Genomic DNA, 23,800 nt, shown 5'->3' on the forward strand with positions numbered 1-23,800 from the left:
GAGAAAATTTTCAAAGATGCAGATTAAAGTTGGCTCTCAGCTTTCTTTCATCTGTCAAATTAACAGATATCTAAAATGATAGTAATCATTGCTGAGTATATAATAAAACAAGCTCCTCCTCACTGCTAACTTAACTATGAATGGGTATATTCTTGGGAAAAAACAGCACTATGTAATAAGAGCTTTAAAATTTTAATAACCTGGCATGATGATGATGGTAGTTCCAGGAATCTAGTCCAAGAAAACATAAAGCTGGACAAAGATGTAAGCACAAAATAATTATTATATTATTTGCAGAAGCAAACCCCTGAACCCCCTCAACTATTTGTCAATATTAGCACTATTAACTAAAGTACTGACACTCATGGGGTTCACACGGTGGTATATATTGCAATTCAAAAAAAATTCTTCTTGCAATGAAATTTTTGTCGTCAAATGGGAACCTGATTATTACAACAATACTCAGTGAGTAAGATGGTATTACATTTTTCATGTAAAATGCATAGAACAAGAGGAAAAAACAAATATGCTAAAATGTGAATAGTGAAGTTGCTTAAAGGAAATAGAATTAAGAGTGACTTTTTTTCTGATTCATATTTTTGGTACTTTCCAGGTATTTTCATAGTGAGCAATTATAACCAGAACAAAAAATAAATTTTAAATGGCTTTATAGGAAGAAACTATATGGGTTTGGCCTTCTACAGCCTCTTTCTTTGAGCTTACAGAGTTAAGTATACAACCAAAATGATTTATAAATGAAGAATTATTTTGGAAAGATTAAGGAATACAGCTTTTTTTCTTTTTACTATTCTGTGGTTTTCTTTCTTTCTTCAAAACAACCGTAGTAACAGCAACAAAAAGTTTTAAAATGTATCTTGTAGTAAACAGTACTTTTTAGTATGCTGTACCTCACAGTAGCATTTAAATTCAAACGAGAATATTCTTTCCCTTGTAGATGTCGTCAGCTGCTGAAAATGGAGACGCAGCACCTGGCAAACAAAATGAAGAAAAAACCTATAAAAAGGTGAGTGTATTATTTTCTGTCTTCCCTCAAAAAGAGGACCACTACTGTTCTACTGTTTGGCACTAATATTGTTATACTGATATTGTTACAATATTGTTGGTACTGTTTGGTTAATATTGTTAGTGGCTTCCTCTTCCTTCAAAGCAATTGAGTTACTGTCTTTCTTGTTTTTGTTACACCTACTTGGCACAGAATTGGTGGCTTGAACAACCCATGTATTATCTATAGTTCTGAAGTTCAGAAGTCTAACAGGGTCTGACTGGTGTCTTGCAGAGCTGCATTCCTTCCAGAAGAGCTAGGGGATAGTCTATTTCCTTCTTCTGTCCCGTTCCTAGAGGCCTCCCATAGTCCCTGTATCATGACCTCCCTTTCGCTTCAAAGCCAGCAGTCATCAGGGGTCTTTCCTGGCTATATAGCTCTGACACTCCAGAGGATCCGTGTGATCACATCAAGCCCCCTTGGGTTATCCAAGGTAATTTCTTTTTCTTAAAGTCAGCAGAGCAGTAACCTTAATGTTCCCAGCCTTAACTGCTCATTGCCATATAACATAACATTCGCTAGGTCCAAAGGATCGGGGCCTAGCTATTTTGGGAGACATGATCTACACAATTGAGTAGTTATTTAAAGACACTTCTTATTTCTAAGAAGCAGACTCTTAAAGGGATACACTAGTCTGTGTCCCGTATGAACACTTTAATTGACTTACTGCTTGCCACCAAAATTTTACACATCTTCTACCTTTGAATTTTAAACAAATATGAAGTGTGAAATGCTATTCCCCCCCCCCCTTTGGAGCCTTTCACATTTCATCTCTTTAATTCATGTCACACAGATTTCTTTTTCCAGACTTCCCAGTGTATCTTCCCTTACCTGTCTTTGAATCTGATAAATTCTTGGCTCCGAGAAAGCAAGCAAGCTACTGTACAAAACCATTACTGGGTAGAATATGTCCCCAAGCACCTGATACAGCTGACTGACTGTATACATGATAGGTTTTAAAAATTCTTGCCCTTTCGAGAGTAGGAGTTTGAGTATTGAAGGTTTATTGTGTCTTAATTTTTCTTTTTCCCCTTTGTACTTTGATGGATAGTTAACAGGAAGTTTTGTCAAAAAGCACTTGAACCATCTGGTCTGACCACATATTCAGATCACAGGACTAACATGATACATTTCCCATTCAGTTTTGATGTAGGAGAATATGACCTTTTTCCTGGTATACCTTTTTCATCTGACTTTTCTATTCGGCCAAACCTAGAGATATAAAGAGGTTGTCATCCAAAGTGATGGTGTGGCTCGGGAAATGCAGGGTGAAGAGCTCAGAAATGTCATGTTATACTGTATGAAATTTGTGCATCTGGCCAAAGGTAACAATCAATACACTATTATTTCTACACACAGAAAACCAAATCTTATCTCATTTACCCAAGACTGCGTAAATTCAGTCAAGCATGAGATCAAGTGTAGAGGTGGTGAAATTGCTAACCTGTCATGACTTCGGGTCAGTTCAAGATATTATTCTAAGTCAGCACAAAAGGGCACAGAGATCCTTGACTGGATTTTGACCTAAGACTTCCTTTGTGATGCAAGTATAGTACCGGAGAAGGTGATCATGCCTTCTTGGTCTGTAAGTGTGCCCTGCCACAGAATTTACCAAAGCGGATTATCAATAACATTCTAGTAAGGATTCTCATTAATGTCTTTCACAGGATGTTTGCAAAAGTTGTAAAAACTGAAAATCAAGTGCTATGATAACAAATACTTCCAGTGAATTAAAAGTGTCTGAGGAAAGTTAAGGAACTTAGTACACACTTACGAAACAAAACACCAACAATGCTTTAGAACATGGAATAGCATGGAGCTCTTTTAGATAACCTTTGATCTTAAACATAAGTGAAGCAGGGGAAGGTAAGTGGCCCCTTTAACAAAAGCACCCCAAAAATACAGCATATTATCTGAAACCTGAGCCCTCAATAAACGTGTTGTTGAGTCACACAGCAAGGTTGCTTTACTGATGGATCAAAGCACAACTAAATTATTCAGTTTAATTCTTTTCCATTAAGCAACACAATCCTCAAACTGGTGAAGGTGTTAATGACGGAATTAAGTGAAATGAAAATGCACACTCTTGAAAATGTGATTATCTCTAGCACTAGATAAACCATTTCCCAGATGAAAGAACTTGGAGCTAGAAAAGGGGACACCAGTGAGTGTTAGTTTTGAGCAAATTTGAGAATGGGAAAATTGTCATAAGCAAGAGATATGCAAATATTAGTCGTCGTTTAGAACTAAGGGAAACATACATTCTGGAAACCAGATGATAAGTGAGACATTGTTTCTCAGCATAACTTGAGCATCATTACTAAACATATGGTTTGTATACATCTGGAGAAGAAATGTGTCTTTTATAAGCCTGGGGAAGTTCATGAGGATACTTTTTATGTCACATTAACCACATTTCCTAGTTATGCTGAGTCTTATATTAGTTATAGATATATTCTTAATGAATCTTGAGTTAAAGACAGCAGGGAGAATCTGTGGCATTCTTTCAGACAACATGGACAAATGCCACGATGGAAGAAATTCTAGGTGACTGGATTAATGGTACTGAAGACAGGTAGTTTAGCTCCCTGTCTCCATCAACATGATGCACAAGTTGTTCCTGTATCTTAACATTTTTACTCATAACCCTAATGAAAGCATAAAAGTTTTGCTTTGCAAATGGACAGATGACAAAGAAACTAGAAATGACAGCTCACAGACTAGATGTGTGGCACCAAGGCCACCATGCATTTTATTGACTTATGTCTTCTTACACATACCTTAACGTTATTTTTTTTTTTCTGTCCTGAAGCTCTGACCATTAAGGGTTTTGGAGAAACACTGTGTTTTTTCTAGGACTGAACCATGGGTTCAGGATTAAAGGCCCGGCCTCCCATCTATTGTGCTAGAGACAAGAAAGATACCAAAGGAGTCTATATGGAGCTTGCAGTTGATTGGAGAGGAAGCAAGACATGAAAACAGGTGTCAGACACAACAGTCTATATAAGTTGATCACAAAAAGAGAATCCAACATGGGCTAGGGTTCATTGGCTAGCTTGAGGTTTCTATATGAAACCTCAGATTTATTGGGCAGCTGCCAGCAACACTCGGCATCAAGTGTCATGATTTCCATGTGCGTTTAGGGAACACTTGGTGTTCATGGAACAATCTTATATACTCAGTGTCTTGATTTTTCCACATGATTGCTTAGGCTGCTGCTTTTTTGTTCTTCCAGTTGACCATTTCTCTGATCCATTATCAGTTCTTGGCAAACCCAGGAAAAACAGCCAAATCAGTCCACAAGGTTAATGTCCTTCAGCTAAGGGCTAAAATAAGAAGTTTGATTTTAGCTCCTTAAAGCAAACATGGTACCATTAAGACAGGCATTAAGGGCTGCCTGCCTGTATTTTATTTACAGAGTCTAGTATTTCCATTCTTGGTTAATTGACTGAATATCTTCCACTAGAGTTGTAAATACAAAAGTCTGCAGGGGCCAGGCAGGAAACAAGGGAGTGATGTAAGTAGGGAACCATCATGAGAATACGGCTTCCTTGAGAGGCAGGTGGCAGTCAGCTTGGCTAAGCGAGCTGTGCTTGAATGCTCACCCAGGCCTGCCACATACTCTGATTTTTTAGGAAACCAGAAATAAGGATTTTGATGTGAAATCTCCCAATTTTTTTAAATTAACAACTAAACTGAAAGCTTTAAAAACACATATTCTGGACAAAACAACAGTCCTGGGGAACATATCTGTCCCACAAACTATAGCCAGTTTGCCACTTCTGACCCTCTGTTGGTATAAAAGTGAAGCAGGAAAGAAATACCTGTAAGAACTGGTCTCTATTTCCCATGACCTTACAATTCGTTTGAGGGGAAAGAAAAAAAACCTAATAACTCAAATCCGTACTGAGTAAGTGTCAAGATCAGTGGCATTTTATTTAATCACCTCACAAGTTCTGACAAGCTTGAAGCTCATTACAGTCTGCTGGGCCTTTCCCCAGGCTTGTTAGTTACCAGAGCTTTTTTCTGGGGTAAAAATTTCATGATGTCTCCATGCGTTTGTCACTCCTTCAGCAACTATGCTTTCTGATTTACATACTTATTTGTCTTCACAACAGGGAATATGATGAGCACAGGCATAAGATCAGGGGTAAGCACGGCTTGTGGGAAGGACCAGAGGAGATTGGCCTGCACAAAATTTTGTCAGTGTTTGGGGACGATATCAGGCAATTTGGGAAACGTGCGCTGGCTCTGAGTGACAGCAAGCCTTAGAAGAGGTTTGAGGAGTTTGAATTTTATGTTCCAGGCCAGTGTTGTCCAATAGAACTTTCTCTAACGATGAAAATGTTCTAGAATCTGTACTTACTCAGTAGCCACAAGCTACCTGTGGCTGCTGGGCATATGAAATGTGCTCAGTATACCTGAATTTTAGTAAAATGTCAGTTTAAATAGGTCCATGTGTCTGAAAGCTGCCATGTTGGACAATGTTCTTGTAGGCAGGGAGGTACCATGGCATTGTTGAAGGATAGTGACATGACTACAAGCCTAGTGACAGTGTTCAAGTTGCATGAGGTCAGGGGATGACACAAGAGGCTTTTCTGTTAGTTGGACAAGAGTCAAGTATAAAATTGGGGTGGGAAAAGTTGGGAGAAACTTTTTTTTAATTTTGGTTTTTGTGAGATAGTCTCACTATACAAATAGCTCAGCCTGGCCTCAAACTTGAGATCCTGTTGCCTCAGCCTCCTGAGCGCTGGGATTATATGTGTATATCACCAAAACTGGTAGGAAAAGGAATGTTTTTGAAAAATACTACAGTGAAGACTGAGAGAGAGTATTGTCTTTATAACATGGTGAAAGACTCAGAAGGAAGCAGGAAGCAAGGTATAAGTTCACCTTAAAGATGGCATAAATTCTGGTAAAATACTGACACTAGAAATCCAAGCTTCTTCATTTTAAATGTGAAGAAATTACCCAGCCCAGCCCAACCCAACCCTTCCAAAACCAACAGATGGCAGGGCAGGTCAGTAATGGATGCTGATCACTGACCAGCCCTTGGTCAGGGAGATGATTAAAATTGTCAGCCGCAGGGTGTCCTGATTCCATGATTTGTGTCCTGGAATTGATAGCATTTCCTAGCCACCTGGACACTGACTGGCATTGGAAATGTTTGTTACCCCGTTTGCCTTTCCTCCTTCTCCACTTCTTCACCCACGGCCCCTCCCTCTCCTGCTTCTCACTCATTCATGGGCCTACCCACAACAGACCTCCCCTGCAGGATTCTGGTTCTGCTATGGGGCCAGAGCAGGGTCTGGCCTTTTGCCTTTGTTCCATTAGTCTTAAACCAATTTTCACTATGTCTGGTAGGATACTGGCCAGACCAGGACACAAACAGAATGGGATCCTTGACCCAACTGCCTCAGTTTCTTTCATCTTCTCTTAATTTATTTTTGAATACCCTGGTTGTGTTTCAGTCCAGGGCCTCAGCCAGTTCTTCTCTCTGTGGAGGCAGGCAAGCAGTGAGGTGTGAGCAAATAATGCCTGGCCCTGACCACATTACAAGGACAGATGTCTTTTATTATTTTTTAAATATGGCCAGAAACACTTTGATCTAAGAGGAAGCATTTGTTTAAATATCATCTCCTTTATATAACCTCTCTGAGAAGACACACAGCCAGTGACATTGCCTCTACAGAGAACTCTATAAACGGGAGCCCTGAGTTGGCAGAAAACACATCTTGTGTACCTGTATATACATATTTAACTTTGAAACATGTGAATGTATTACCAATTCAAAAACTAAATAAATATCATGTTAAAATTTGTGAGGGAAAGGGAGCTGGCATGTGTCTGTGCCCTGACCACTCATTCTTTCCTTCGATTCTAGAAAGTCACTCCCCTAAAATGAGCAAACTTGTTCCCGTCTGACGTGACTACACTCTGGAGCATAGCAGAGATGTCTGTGTATGTGATGTGTTGAGCAGCAATTGTCATGAAGAGCGACTATGCTGGTCTCTAAGAAGAGGGAGCCTCTTTTTTTTTTTTTTTTTTTTTTGATGGGACTGGGGTTTGAACTCAGGGCTTTGTTCTTGCAAAGTACAAAGGTCTTGAGCTCTGACTATTTTAGAGATGAGGGTCTCATGAACTATTTGTCCAGGCTGGCTTGGAACCTCAATCCTCCTGATCTTTGCCTCCCAAGTAGCTAGGATTATAGGCCTGAGTCATCAGTGCCTGGCTAAACTAGACTTTTTTTTTAATTGTGCTGGAGTACATTGTGACATTTACAGAAGTTCTTACAATATATCATAGTTGAATTTACCCTCTCCATCATTCTTCTTTATCCTCTCTCCCCCCATTCCTGGAATAGTTTCAACAGGTCTGATTTTTCCATTTACATACACATGTACACAATATTGGCACCATATTCACCCTCCTACACACTTTCCTTCTATACTCCCCCCTCCCACTGGTACCAACCCCCCAGGAAGTATCTTTTCTGTCCTCCGGTTCTCCATTTTTATACAAAACAAAGTTACATTTTTGTTTGTTTAAGATAGAAATACTAAACTAGCCTTTTAAGAGAATATCACCCTCTAGCTCCTCAGGAGGCAGAGATAGAAGGATCATGGTTCAAGGCCAGCCCAGGCAAAAGATGTAGACCTATTGCAATAACAAGCCAGGTGTGGTGTTACACACCTGTGGTCCCAACTACTTAGGAGGCAGAGATAGGATAGTTGTCTATGGCTGGAGCATGGCTCAAGTGGCAGGGTGCTTGCCTATCAAACTTAGGGTCCTGAGTTCAATCCCTGGTACCACAAAAAAAAAAAAAAAAAAAGAGGAGAGTGGGGGCACGAGTCTAGCTCTCTGCTGGATATCAGTTTATAACCCTAGGTAATTTTTTTCTCATTGATCTATATCTTAATTTTCCTCATTGATAAAGTATAATGAATATCTCTCCTGACTGGCTTATACTGTGCTATGAGGATTAAATGGTTTAACAGATGTGAACACATACAGGGCAACCTGAAATACTAATATGAGTGAAGTCACTGTTTTTATTAGTGAGAGCAAGATCCCTCCCCCTCTGATTTCCAGATTCATCTGTGGGAACAGAGCAAGGCAGCAGAGTTCCTGCCTCCCCCAGGGCTGGACTTGGCAAAAATGGTTACTTAACATCCTGGTGTCAGCTGCAATCAAACCTTAGCGTGGGACAGGGAACAGGGAGTGCTGGAGCAGGACACTGTGTCCTTCCCCATAGTGGTGGCTTCTGATACAGGGGACAAGGATGTGCTCTAATAGTGGACTACCCATGGGGTTATTTAATTTGAACAGCAAGGAGGTGAACTGCATTGCTTATTGGGAGTTATTAAATAATCCTGTTAGATTTAGAAACATGTATAATCATAAGCCATTACCAACCATCCCCCATATGGATCCCCCCTCCAAATACCTCAGCTTCTACATACAGTCCATGTGTTTCTGTCTTCTTTCTGACTTAAGCACATGATTTCAAGTCTGCCTTTATTACTTTTACGCAAGATGTTAAATATCACTGCCAGGTGCCAGTGGCTCACACCCATAATCCTAGCTACTTGGGAGGCTGAGATTAGGAGAATTATGGTTTGAGGCCAGCTGGAGCAAATAGTTTACGAGACCCCCATCTCCAAAATAACCAGAGCAAAATGGACTGGAGATGTAGCTCAAGCAGTAAAGCACCTGCTTTGTAAGCACAAAGCCGTGAGTTCAAACCTCAGTCCCACAAAAGGGGGAAAAAAAGATGTTACATATCATTAAGCAAAAACAATCAGCAGCTTCAGATGGAAACCACAGAGGAAGCCAGTCCTCACATCAGTCTGTTTCTTTGACTGGTTCTTTGTTATGTGACCTCTTTCTGCATTCACTTTGGAAGGGCGTCTATATGATCAGCCATACAGGTTTGCTGCACTTTTGCCTTCTGATCAACTTACACTCCATCTTTTAGTCCCTAATTCCAATAGACATCACACTGATGAAACTAAAATACTCAAAGCTGTTATATAATTTCCTTCAGGGGCAAGAACAGCTCTGAAACAGTTGCATTTGGTATGAATGACAGTCTAGGAGACTGAAGTGCTCAGTGTTTCTGCAGCCAGTTGAGCCATCTAAGCTGTCGTTCGTGCTCACAGGGTACAATGCTGCTTTTGTTTTATAATGAAAAGGCTGAGTATTAGCAGGTGATCTGCACGCCTTCCTGCACAGTATGGCCAGCAAGGTTCTGCTCTGACCAACAGGCCTTCTTGCCCCTATGACTGGTCCATCTTTATCACAGCCTCCCCTCTCCTTGGCCTGGACTTCAAACTGAACCTTTTAAGGTGGTTCTCAAAAAGTCACATAAGAGCATATGAATGTAGAATTCTATGTTTCTTATTCTCATTCTGAGAAAGAAGACGAGCAATGTAAGTAAGGATTTAGTCTTAATGTACTTAGCAAACACTCATATGGTATTTTACCTTGTGCTTATTCTAAATTTTTGCTGTTGTATGGTTAGAATCATTTGATAAATAATTTTACTTATCAAATTTCATTGAGTTTATTCTGGCCCAAATTTTATTTATTCATTGAATCAAAGCATAATTATTACCAATTAAAAACAATTTCAGAAGCTCTGCTAATAATAAGATCTGTCACTTGTTAAGTATTTAGTCTATGCCAGCTACAATTCTAAACACTTAAGAATTCTTAATTCATTTAATCTTCATAAGAACCTCATGAGGTGATGTACTTGGCTTTCTATGTCCAAGGGATCTGAATTCATGGGTTCGACCAACAAAATATTTACGGAAAAAATTTCATCCATACTGGTCACATACAAACTTTTTCTCTTGTCATAATTGCCTAAACACTATGGTATACCAACTCCTTTCATGTAGCATTTACATGGTATTATGCATTATAAAACTAATCTAGAAATGACTTAGAGTATATGGAAGGATGTGTGTAGGTTACATACAAATACTACATCATTTCTGTAGATTTTGGTATCCACGGGAGTCCTGGAACCAATTCCCCATGGATACAGAGGGACAGCTGACTATGACTCCCATTTTACTGGTAAGAAAACTGGAGTACAGATACGTGAAGTAACCTACTCCTAGAGCACAGAGCAAGTAAGTGGCAGAATAAGACTAGGATTCTAATCCTGAATGTATCTCTCCAGCATCTGTCAGACCCTATTTTACAAGGTCTTAATCCTGGTGTCCAGAGAGCAGTACTGCCTATGACAGGAAAATGATAGGACTCAACTACTTGCTATAAGAGTAGGAGCCAGTGTCACAGGTAAATCCAGTCATTTTTGGGTTGGGGAATATAAATTAATAAAATTGTACAATTTTAAAGCATTTTTCTCACCTGGATGTAGACCCTGAACTGTAGCTTGAAGAATACCTTTTTTCTAGAAAGTACATGGCAATTTCAAAATGAAAATCAAATAGATCTTTGGGACACTGTGCAGGACACTGGAAATAAGAAGACACAGTGGTAATTAAAAATTTTTTCTTAAGTGCAGACCGCAAAACTGACCATAAGGAATGAGCTATACCTGGCATGTGTGACATATTTTGAATCATCAAATTAGGAGAAGAATATATTTGAAAGTCTGCCTGGTAGGGTAATGACTCATTATTAATCTGCTCGATAGCAAACACAGATTTGATAAAGGAAGTGTTGATTAGGAGACTCTTTTGAAAGTTACTTTCCCATGTGGGAATCAAGTTCTCCCAAATGTACACCTGCATTTTGTAGTGAGTTCAGTTCACTATCTGTTGGTCCTGTGTCATGGCTTTTATTATACCAAAGAAAGCAAATGAACCAGCTCCATCCTCTGCATGGCAGCCATGGTCCTTGAGACATTCAGCACATTTGCTGAAGAGAAAGAAAAGGTGGTCTGTGGTCTCTGTAGGGACCAGAAAATTAATATTCTCAGTCTTCCTGTATCTTTTCTGCACAACTCCAACCTGTATTTACTCTCAGAAACCCCCAGACACACACTGGGCTCCATTACAAGGAAATGCTCAAGCTGTCCACAGAGTCTTACTGCGCTTGTCCCAGTGGAGATGCTGAACTGTCCTCACTCTCACATCTGTGATTTGTACTCATCCAGGATGTAGTACTGCCCACACTGCTGATCAAGGGGCACTTGCTCATTGAACATGGAGCTGAAATGTCGGTTGCCTGGGTAACATTCTAATTCTCATGGGCTACCTTTTCATATTGTGGCCTTGTTGTTTGTTCTGGTGTGATTAGTGCCTGGAATATAGACACATTTATTTGTGCATGTACTTGGTTATTCAGTTGACAAATATTTCTTTAGCTTGGCTCTGTGCTAGGCCTTAAGGGTCAAACAGAGGCTAGCGTAGATGAAGTCCATGCCCTAATAATGCTTTCATTGTCCTGGTAAAGAAAGGCCATAAAAATAAGCTTAATGAAATAATCATCATTTTCATAATTACCAACTGCTATGATGAGAATAAAGAAAGGCAGGGGTGCTGCCTTTTTAGGTAATGTATTCAGGGAGCCCCTATAAGGAGGTGGCCTGGAGGCTGGAGTCTCAAATATAAGAAGGAGGCAGCTGAGAAAAGAGTGGAGGAAGAAGCATTTCTGGCAAAGAGAATGGCATTTTGTTAAGCCCTGGAGGCAGGAAGGTGCTGGTTGGATTCCAGGAACTAAGGAGAGGCCATTGTGGTGGAGGTTTCTGAGCAAGGAAGAATGAATGGGAAAGTAAGGTGAGAACAGAAGTTCTCAGCTGGGGTCAATTTTGTCCCTCTGGGGACACCAGACAATGCTGTCACAACTGGGGAAAGGGAGTGCTACTAGCATCTGATGGGGGCTGTCAGGGATGCTGAGGCACATCCTGTAATACACAGGATGGCCCCTCATCACAAAAACCATCAGCTCCTAATGTCAGTGGTACTACATTAGAAATAAACATTGGCCTAGACTAAGAGGATAAACTAGGAGGAAAAGAAGGGAACAAGTTTGAGATGTTGACTGGTCCAGGGTTGCATATGGACTGAGGAAGTGATGGTAATGATTTATGATCCCAGGATTCTAGCTTGGGCTCCTGGGTGGATGCTGTGGCCATTGATGGAGATGGAGAGGAATGGCGAGGGAAAACGAAGTCTTCCAATCTGGACAGTTTGGTTTGGGAATGTCAGCAAGTCACTGAGAGGATGAATCACATAGGTGGTTGAAAATGTAGATTGGGAACTCAAGGGAGAGGTGTGAGGTTCAGCTTTAGTTTGTCAAGTTGTGCTCTGCAGGAATTGGTAAAAACAGATGGAGAAAGGCCCCAGCAGGAGGCCATATTTTGATATTACATCTTAAGACCCAACTCCAAAGTGCTATATAGGTTGAGTATCCTAATTGGGAAGTCCAGAATACTCCAAAATCCAAAACTTTTTGAGTATTGACAAGATACCACAACTAGAAAATTCCACATATGACCTCATGTGATGGGTCACACTCAAGACACAGGTGCACTAAAAATATTGTATAAAATTACCTTCAGGCTATGTATGAGTTGTATATGAAACATAAATCAATTTTGTGTTTAGACTTGGGTCCCCTCCCTATGACATCTCATTATATAGATACAAATATTCCATAATATGAAACAATCCAAAATCTAAATGATTTCTGGTCACAAACATTTTGGATAAAGGATAATCATCCTCTGTTTTTAAAACAAACAAATCCATCCAAGTCATGGCCTTATAATCTTCCACTGGCCTTTTTACCTATACAAAATATCCACATTCCATAGCACATCATATGTGTCCTTTAGGGTCCATTCCCAGTGAGCATGTCTTGACCCATCTCCTGCGGTCATCTTAGATGCACACTTGACTCTGGTCACTGAATGTTTCACCTTTCTCTTTTTATCCCATTCCTTTTCATCATGCCCATTCTAAGATCTCTGTTCCACAAATAGTTCTCTCATTGTCCCTGCCCACCCCCAGCAGTGGCTGTCATTCACCCCTTCCCTTGCACTTATTTCTGTTATATCACGGAGACTTTGTTCTGTAATCATTGTGCGCAGTTATGTCCTGCCTGCTGCACCAGAAACATGGAGAACAAGTGTCCTCCCAGTCACCTTAACATCCTTAGGGTCCCACACAGTGGTTGGCACATAGTGTTCAAGAGATTTATCATTTTTTTCTTCTTAATTATAAATTATCATAGACTTTCCAGAGAGATCTATCCTGGAACCTGCAGTTCCAGATCTACAATTAGAGGTGAGATAAGTTGTGGGGTGGTGATTTTGCCCAGGACAAGCCTCAGATCTTGATCCTCTTATCTATGCCTCTAGTGTAGCTGGCATTACAGGTGTGAACCACTGCATCCAGCCAAGGTAGGGGTGTATTAAGATTGTAAATGAAAATTTGATTTTAAAGCAGTGAAGCTGAGTTGGAGAACAAAATCAAAGAATGGAATCTTCTGAGATTTTGTTTTGTAAAAAGAAACTTTTGTTTTTCAGGTAAGCATTCAATGTATTAAAAATATCAAAAGTTTCCATTTCTTTTTGGAACTTGTGATATGCCAATTCAAGCACCATTGATGCTTATCTCCACATTTTTTAATTCATTCTTTTCTTGGTCTGGGGGTGAAGGAGTGGTACTGGGGTTTGAACTCAGGGCCTCGTACTTGCTACGAAGGAGCTCTACCAAGTGGTAGCCATCCCCCCTAGATATTTTTACCTTAGTTATTTTTCAAATAGAGTCTTGAATTTTGGTCCAGGCAATCCTGAACCATGATTCTCCTATTTATGCTTCCTAACCCAATTTACTGGTTGATGATCTTGGTAACTTTTTTCCTTGGCTGGCCTCAAACTGTGATCCTCCTATCTCCACCTCCTGAGTAGCTGGAATTAAACATCTGAGCCTTCATGCCTGGCTAATTTGTTTATTTACAAGCAAGTTTTTTTTTGAAAGAATATTGGACACTTTATTGACATATATATTGTTAATTTTTAAATCTGTGCTTTTAGGGATAATGGAGGTCCTGAATTGTTTCAGGTAAGCTCAGAGATTTTGGGAAGAAAATGCACAGTTAGGATAAATCTCCTGATTTATCTAGACAAGGGGAGAGAATCTTACCAGAAGCCAGGTGGCCACACAGAGCAGATGCGGCATGTCTCCATGTGGCATCCTTTGGCCCTCAGAATCCCTAATGGGGATATATACACTGGCTAGAAGACAAGGTAAAATTTGCTCAGTTTGGGGGTACCAGGTCCCGGTCCTCTACCATCAGGCCTCCATTTCCATGGAGGAAGAATATACAAACAACCTTCTCCTGAAGTAGGAGACATTACAGGTATCCATGCCCTTCCTGCTCATTGACCCAGATTCAGCCTGAGCACTTAGGCTAGGACACGCTGGACACCCAGACGGACAGAGCAGCATGATAGTTTCCAGCTCTCTGGATCCCAGAGTGCCTGTTTTCCTCAATGCTCTCACTCAGTAGATAAAGCTGGGCACCTGTTGTATTAGGCAGGGCAAGAGCAGGGAACTCAAGGGACTTGGACCTGAACCTCATGAAACCAAGTTAAAGAGTATGAGCATTTTAGCAGTATGAACAAATTACCTTTCAAAAAGGCTGTCCCATTCTGGAGGCCCCCACCTGATTAAGGGAGTGCCTATTTTCCAAGTCCTTACCAATACAGATCAGTGTTCTTTTACATATCTTCTTAGCCAGCTGGGTAGGTGAAATGCCTTTTTGTTCATTTGCATTTAAATTCATTTTTATTACCAGTTAAGTTTGATTTTTTTCAAATATTTTTATGGATTAAAGTGTATTTTTTGAGAATTAGAGTTTTGCTGTTTTATTGGTAAGTTCTACTTATGTAATAAGGGCATTTTATTTTTGTTACAAATACGTTTCTGGTCCTAAATTAAGCTTTTAATTTTGCTTACTTTTTTGATATGAAATCTTTTTTACTTTGTTTTCAATTAGCATAATAATGGTATATATTTATGGGGTATAGTATGATATTTTGATACATGTAAATGTTATTAGACTACTTAGCATATCCATCACACCATGCATTTATCATTTATTCATGGTGAGAGCATTCAAAATTCTTTCTTCAGGCTATTTGAAATATGTGATACAAAATTGTCACCTCACTGCAAAACAGCACCAGAAGTTATTCCCTGTTATTATAACTGTGTACACATCGACCAATTAATCTCTCTCCGTCACTACTACTTTTTTCCCAAAAGCTTTAATAAAGTCAGGTTTGCTAATATTTCTCTCAAGGATTTATTTTTGCTCTTATTTTTCAGTTTTGTGCTAGTAATACCTTGTTTTAATTATAATAATTTGTAGTGCACATAGTATCAACTAATTTTCAAATTTTTCCTGGTTGGGGCTGGTAGGGTTGTCTAAGTGGTAGAGCAGCTGCCTTGCCTAGTAAGCATCAGGCCCTGAGTTCAAACCCAGTACCACACACACACACACACAAATTCCTGGTGATGTTTTTACATTTGCTCTTCTAATTCAACTTTGGAATTTTGAGGTCATTACTTTTAAAAAGATTTCTGCTGTAATTTTTGTTGGACATGTATTAATGAATTTAGGGAGAAGAAGCATCTTTAAACTATTGCATCTTTCCATCAAAGAGCAAAATGCCTATGTGGTGTCTTTTATTCACCCAAGTAAATCTTTTCTTCATAAGTTTTGTACCTGCTTTTTGTTAAACTATGTTACTTATGTAGGGGTTTTTTTGTTGTTCATATTTTGGGATTCTTTTTTCCTGTTATGAGCAGGATGTTTTTTCCTTTATGCTTTCTGGACTACATAAGACTTTGATTGGTGTGAGTTTATTTTGTAAACTGGCCAACTTTATTTTTTAAATTATTCCACTAGGTTCATGATTGATTCTTGGGTTTTCTGGGCAACACACAAACTATAAATTGTAACTTTTTACTTCTTACCAATTATTTATTTTTATTTTATTAATTTAATCTTCAAAAACAGTATCAAAAAATTCGTGTAATAAGTAGATAGCCTTGTCTTCTTCTCGACTTGAAAGGACAAATGGCTCTTGTAACTTTTTCCCAGACTCATTCTTTGCACACACAGGTTATTAATAGGTATGTAAATAAAATAAGTTTAGAAAGTTTCATTCTACTGTTTCCATTAGTATGATGGTTTCCCTTAGCTAGAAAAATATTTTCTATATTACGAAAGTTTCTTTCTGATGCTAGTTTTACCAAAAGTTTTTTTTATTTGATTGAATAGCATCTTTTTCATATAATTGATTTAAGCACGTCATGGAAAATCAGCTATAGCAAACACAGCTAGCTTTTTGAGATCCTGGCAAATTATAAAACTATGTTTCTTAAAAATATTATTCAATTTAAATTTAGTATCAGTCCAGATGGATAACATAATTGTGTTATTTCCTTATAGTTCAGGGAAACTTTTAAAAATTTCTCCCTGTAGACCTACTGATCATTACCTCACAGCAAAGTAATCTGTGTGGAAATAATCTTAAGAGTTAATGCTTTTCACAAGGTGTTTTGGTATGGGCAAGTCATTGAAATCGTTCTTCCTGAAAAATTCTGGTTTGGGCAAGAAAACATATTTTGTTGTTATTATTGTTTTGGAGTTGAGGGGTTTTTTGTTTTATTTTGCTTGTTTGTTTGCTTACCTGAAATTCTGTATTTATTAGTCTCAGTTCCTTCTGTTGAGATTTTTAATGTAATTTTATGTTATGTTTTGTTTCCTGTTTCTTTCTTTGCAAGTTAGGGGATGTATATGACAGCTAAAGGCCCCTTGAGTTTCTAGATCATTGTTTTTGTTTTGTTTTCGTGCCCTTATGGTCTTTTGCAGCAATTACTCTGATTGATGCCTTTGCGAGATGCCTTGAAAAAGTGGAAAGGAAAGAGGTGAAGAGTGGGAGGATCTATATTTCATTTCTGGTCTATTCTCAAGAAAACCTAATTGGTTTTCCTCTCCTTTAATGCAAAGACAATAATATGTTGCTTATTTTCTCCCATCCTTCCTTAAATACTCTGAATTAGAAATGACTCCATTGATTTAAAAAGATTAATCTTCTGTGAGAAAAAATAGGGAAATGAATACACCAGAAAATTATCAAAAGTCTGTCATGAGAATTCCAGTCTCGGAGGAATATATACTTCAGTGTGGACAAAGCATGGCACTGCCCGCTTCCCACCTGCTTCTCAAACCAAGGGCAGTCCTGATATAACCAGAGCCTAAGATGTAGTCTTAGTGGTTTTGCAGAAAAAAAAAAAAAGGAGAAAGTCCAGAGTGCTGTATTCCTGTGGGTCTAAGCTCATTCATCCCCAGCCTAAAGAGGTGCTATGGAGGCCATCTTTAATCCACAAGGCCACATGTATACTCTTCCTTGTGATAAACTCATCACTCATCCATTCATTCATTAAATGGTCATCTAGGGTCATCCATTGGGCCCACAGAGAAGTAAACCATCTCCTTAATTTTAGCCTAGTGCCAATTAGCAGTGATTTGAGGGGGCCTCATGGGGCAAAGAGTGAAAAAGTTGGAATGCCTCAAGCAGATGGGACCTAAAAGTATGGAAAATGTTCTAAAATTGATAAAGGTATTAGTTTCTTATTGTTGCTGTAACAAATTACCATGGATTAAAATAACACGAGTTGAAGGTGGGTGTGGTAGCCTATGCCTGTTATAGAGGAGGTTAAAATCAAGAGGATTGAGGTTTCAGGCGAGTCTGGGCAAAAAGTTTGCAAGACCCCATCTCAATGGAAAAAAGCTGAGTATGGTGGTGTCATCCTGCCTCTTGTGGGCAGCTTAAAGTAGGAGAATTGTGGTCCAGGCCAGCCTGGGTAGAAAGTAAGACCCTATCTCCAAAATAACCAGAGCCTGGGCAGAAAATAAGACCTTATCTCCAAAATAACCAGAGCACAAAGGGCTGGAATTTTGGCTCAAGCAGTAGAGCACTGGCCTAGCAAGAGCAAAGCCCTGATTTCAAACCCCAATACCACCAAAACAAACAAACAAACAAACAAACAAACCCACAACAAATTTATTATGCTACAGCTCAGCTCTGTGGGATAGACATCCAACACTCATCACACTGGGCTAAAATCAAAGTGTCCCTTTCTGTGCTTCTAGATGAGAATCCTTTTCCAGCTTCTAGGGGCCACTTATATTCCTTGCTTAGTGGCCTCTTCTTCTCTCTTCAAAGCTAACAATGGAGGAGTGATCTCACCCTCTTTTTTCTCCCCACTTTTAAGGACACATGCTATTACATTGGACCCATCTGGGTGACCCAGGGCAGTCTCCCTATCTCCAGGACAGTTGATTAGCAACTTAACTACATCTGCAGCCTTACAGGGTAACACATTTTATCTTCTAGGGTAACATATTAACTGGTTCTAGATATTAGGACACAGATATCTTTAGGGACTGTTATTCTTGGGACACAATATAATTTAACACTGACCTCCTCTGTGAACCTATAGTTCTTTGTTATTTCTTTAACATATTACTATTAGTCTGTGTGGAACTCTCTACAGATATTGACTGAGGTCCTGAGGTGTAAATACTGTCTCATGTCTGTATTTCCCTTCTCCTCCTCTTTTTCTCTCCCTTCTTCCCTCCACAAAACCAACAAGCTCAATAAATACACCTCTAACACCTAAATCTCCCTGTAACAAACTTATTTAGATATGAGATCATTTTACAGGGTATAAGCATGAAACTGGGCTTCTAATGCACCCCCCTGGGATTAAAATCGAATATGGCTTGTGTTACTACTGTTCTCATGAAGCAATTAATATTTGAACAGAACTTTCAAAGTCAAATCTTGAGCCTACTACTGGAGATAGTATGGTTCTCCTTCACTTCCTTGATTCATATGAGTCTCCTACAGAACCATTGGCACATTATTTCTTTGTGTTTACAGAAGCGAGCTATGTTTTTGAAGCATGGAAGAAGGAAATGGTGCATGGGGTATAGAGTTGAGTGTTCCCTCAGCTGGAATCAAGGCTGTAAATATGCCAGTGACCTCATATTACTGTGGGACTGGTATTTTCCATCTTTCAGCAAGTGGTTTGGATAAACTTAGATGGATTTTTTTTTTAGGATTTATTTTTTAAGACTTCTTTAAAATGGAACATTAGTTATCCACAGAGATTTAATCTTAGGCAAAAAAGAAAAGAAAACAAGAACAAGGTCATCACCTCTGATGATAGGATTAGTCCTTTTTCTTGAAAGTAATTGGACATTCAGTGTGTTTTTGCAGTTTCTTTTGAATTGAGAATAATCCTCGTCATTTGAGGTGGAAATAGAGGAAATGATTAATTTAGAAAAGGAGAAGGATTGTGGAGTGGGTGGAAGTGACATTTTCTGCATTGTATTCTTAGAAACTTAGACTTTCAGAGTTGGAAGTGCCTCTGATAAAATTGTTCATTGACATAAGAGGACACAGAAGCCAAAAAACATTAAATCCTGGGACAGTGATGTGCCGAGTGCAAAAGGCCAAGCTGGAGTCAAGTCCAAGCCTGGATCCTCAGCCTTTATCACCTCTTGCACCTGTCTTAGCACCTCTGATGGTTTCAATGGGGTGACCAGACCACACTCACTGCCACAGTGGAGCCCCACACCTCCATTTCCACTCTTATGGCTGAACTCTTATACAGTTTACCCCTGAGAACTGAACACTGATCTGCTGTCACAGCAGCCTCTGTGTGTACGTAGGCAGGCCTGTGCCCACGGGAGGTGGTGTGTGAGCAGGCACATTTGTACACACAATTCCAAAACATTTTTAATGACTGGAATCAGGACAAAAGTGACGTGAAGTACACTCCAGTACTTGTAATCACTTCTACTTCAGTGCTTGTATTTTACACTTGGCTTGGTGCAACAATCTATTAAATACCTGTGCAATTTTAATACATTATCTTGACAAACCCACAACAGAAGGCATTTCATTGGTGGGGACAGCACATATCCAGACAATGGATCAGGCATTAAAGTGGCACATTCACCTGAAGGTAGATAGCAGGCTGACTTGTCTTGGGATACTCTGTGAGAGTTTCACACTTAGAGAAAGTTATGGCTCACATCAGGGTTGGCTTTGTTCCCTCCAGGGGGCATTTAGCAGTGTCTAGAGACATTTTTTATTATCATATCTGGGAAAGTGGTGCTTCTGATATCTATTGTGTAGCGGTCAGAGATTCTGCGGAACACCATCTGGTCCCTCTGTTGGGGGACAGCCCCCAACAACAATTATCTGGTCCAAAATATCAGTATTGCCAGGGTGGAGAAATGCTGGCCTGTGGGAATTTATGTCTTAGCTGATTCTTGGCTTTAGAAGGTTATGTAGAGAATTTATTAATTTAGAAACAGTGTGGCTTGTGGAGTAAACCTAACTGGTATAGTATATGGCTTAGAGAGATTTCTGTAATCCAGTAGGGCAAGGAAATAAGTTTTCCCAAGAGGAACAGAGGGACTCACTCAGTGAATGGAAAACAGGGCTATATCTCTGTCTTCTCTCTCTGGCCTCTGTTCTCAGTCACCACAGTGAAAAATCAGCTTCCCTTTGTTGTTCCCATCTGTGAATTCCATGGTTGAGGAGTTAGATACATTATTTTTGTTAGGGAGTCATTATTTAGTTTGGGTAGCTAAACATAGAATTTAAAAAGATGACTAAGAACATACAGAACAAAGGAATGCCTTATCCTTAAACACTTTTTATACAAATAGCCATGGTCTGAGACCCCAGTGCCCGTAAGGAATCAGGCCTCAAGATGGCCATGTCTCAACAAACCCCAATATGGCAATAGCTGGGGAGAAAGGAGAAGGGGGGTGGTGGTCAAGGAGTGAGAAAATGGCTAAGAAGCTGTTACAGGTCTCTTCGTGCACTGTGTTCCACTCAGGGACAGGTGTAGTAAGAATGATTTGTATTTCCTTGTTCATTTTGGAATCTTTGAAAGAAAATTTCCATACTGTTTGGGTTTTTTTCCCAGTGCCAGGTGGCTACATTCCAAACAAATTAAGTCATGGGGTAGAGACACAATTATTTCCAATCGTGCTCATTTTGTCCGGCTTGTGGCAAACACCCCTCACCCACGCACATCCAGCAGCTGTGGGCCGGGCGCAGGGACCTCCTGGCCTTTGTCTAACAGCCCTGGTTGGTGGTGTTTGATGGAAGAAACTCACAGAGTATGATGCTCTGCCCCTCTTGGAAAACCTGTTTACTTACCCAATTAAACTTTAGAAATTTCTCCCAAGCCATATACCATATCAGGTATGTTTATTTTACAAGTTTGCCTGTTCCTAAGCAACCTTCTTTGTAGCCTTCTATAACCAAGTATCAGATATTGGTGTTGGAAGAAAGATTAAAGAAAGAATTCTACACAGGCACAGGCCCTGCCAAACTGAGCTCAGAAGAGGGGAAGCTGGAGGTGTGGCTGAGGGGACAGGAGAGCCTGTGAGGAGGCATGGATTATCAATGGTAAGCAGGCCTTTTGTACAGCAGCCCAAGAGACATGTAAGAGAACACAGTGGAAGAATCTTCAGACTGATAATGGCTTGCTTGTGTGCACCTGAAAGTTGGCTGCAGGCCTGCACAAGAAAGGACCCCTACAGTGGGATTATGTATCCGTAGCCTTATAGAATCTTAGTGTTAAAATGATCTTTTTCCACCTACATCATCTACTCAGTCATTGACCCAACACTGAGCAAAGCTCAGTTCTGAGTAAAGACTGAGGTTAGATAGCAGATAGGTCAGCATAGTTGGTGAGTGTGAGGTCAGAGGGCTGGGCTACAGAAACCCACCACAGTTTCCTCTGTTCCTAGGGAAGGAGGAAGGAAGCCACCCTCTATTGAGCAATGGACTGTGGGCTAGGCTCTGTCACTTGTGCTGTATTAGAAGGTCATTCATCAGCTGGGACCACCAAGGATCCCTTTTGGACTGGAGCTACTGGGGGGGCTGGTTTGTTGGGGCCAAGTCAAAAATTTCTTGAAACCAGTTGAGTAGAGTCCCCCTTGACGCCAGAAAGGTGTCCAAGTGGCGGTCAGAATGCATAAGAAGAATCCTGAACCAGATGTTGGTTGGTACCTCAGACACCAAACTAGGTCTTGGGCAACACCAAAAACAATTAAATAATGCTCTTTTGGAGTCTGAGAGGAAAGAACTCAGCAGAAACCAACAGCTCCACAGCCTTGGCCTGGCTGGCCCTGATGAAAATTGCATATGGCTGATGCAGTTACTTCCTCCTGCTCCACTGTGAGACCTCACTGCTCTGTTCTTCTTTCTCAGTATCAGCGGTCCTCCAAAAGTTGTCCCCAAAAGAAGGCAAAATGAGCTTGATTTTGTATTGTGTTTTTTGTGGAATGACTCTAACTGGAGAGAAAAAAACTAAATAAAAAGCTTAGAGAAAATGGTGGAGTGAAATATGCTAAACCTCACAAAACAAGAGGCTTGGTGACTACATACACTGGAAAGTACATGAAACTAGAATGTAGACATGTAGTATTTTATATGTGGAAGAAATCATTGTAGCCATCTACTCAACCGCCTTCATTTTATAGAGGTGGAAACTGAAACTCCGCTATGTCACTCCCTTTCTCAGAGTCTCATAGCCCCCTGGTGGCAGAGGGGACTGAAGCTCATATTTTCTGCTTTATTGCTAATCCTACCATATTAATTTGTCTATATGTGAAAATTAACATGGCACTTGTGAAATGAGTAATCGTTATGAACACTTTTTGGTTTTGTTTCTACCTTTGGTCACAAAGCCAGTTGGTAGAAGGGGTAGAAGCCTGGAACTGGGATGTGGGGCTGTGGACTCTTCTCCCTGGTCCCTCTTTGCAGTCCAGATGTCCAGCTGGGTTTGAAAAGTCCTAAGGTGCTTCCTTGCAGAAGGCCTGGTCATCACCTCTGGGACTAAAAGAAACATATTCATTTGAAAAGCCCTGAGGGAAGTTGGACAGGGATCTAGGAGGCCAGGGAAGAAAAGACACTGGGTTAGGGGACGGGGCCATATTGGCAGCCGGGAAAGGTTTGAGGGTCTGACATGGCTGTTTTGTTTGTCTGAATTCCAAGTTCAAGAAATAAAGCATTTGAAACTATATTCCATGATTCTAAAAGAGAAAATGCATAAGGAGAAATTCTTGACTACAGCATGATCCCAGAGGATACATGGGCAGAGAATGCCAAATTCAGACTTGAAAGTGTGCATAGTGTTTGAAACTGTCCTTACCTTCAATGCTGTACATCACTAGCAATGACTGCTGTCATTGTCAGTCTTTAAAATCACTGCATTTTCCGTTTATAAAATTATTTTTGTTTTATGTAAGGTCTGTCTCATTTAGCAAGCATACCACTCCCTTTTCTTCTAAATCTTGGATCACTGATCTATGCCCTCCTACTCACAAATACTATTTATTCCTGACATACATATGCAGGTAGGATGATACATATCATGTATGTCAGATATACATACATAACTATTCTTCATGTACTTACAGAGTTTATCATAAAAATTAAACTAACAGAGATTTGAAAGCAGAGAAAAGCTGTTTTTCTTCTAGGCCTGCTTCTGAACTATTTATTAATTTCCTCATTATATCTGTTTTTTATAGATCAAGGAGCTTAGTTGTAAACAAGTTAAGTGACTAATACAAATGGAAGCACAAATGAAAAACAAATCCAGTGAGAGCTTTCACTTCTGTTTTTGTTCTGGTTGT

General features: G+C 39.8%; 1 protein-coding gene across 7 annotated transcripts in view; it reads left to right on the forward strand.

Annotated features, from left to right (window-relative positions):
- Pip5k1b (phosphatidylinositol-4-phosphate 5-kinase type 1 beta) overlaps positions 1–23,800 on the forward strand; it is a 273,611-nt gene that overhangs the window by 109,739 nt on the left and 140,072 nt on the right. For all 7 annotated transcript variants that reach the window (XM_074051987.1, XM_074051983.1, XM_074051981.1 and 4 more), the window contains one exon: positions 956–1,024. In XM_074051987.1, coding sequence (XP_073908088.1) covers positions 956–1,024 — 69 coding nt within the window. The remainder of the gene's footprint in view (positions 1–955; positions 1,025–23,800) is intronic.

Source organism: Castor canadensis, chromosome 13 (genome assembly GCF_047511655.1).
Source record: "Castor canadensis chromosome 13, mCasCan1.hap1v2, whole genome shotgun sequence".
Classification (NCBI taxonomy): domain Eukaryota; kingdom Metazoa; phylum Chordata; class Mammalia; order Rodentia; family Castoridae; genus Castor; species Castor canadensis.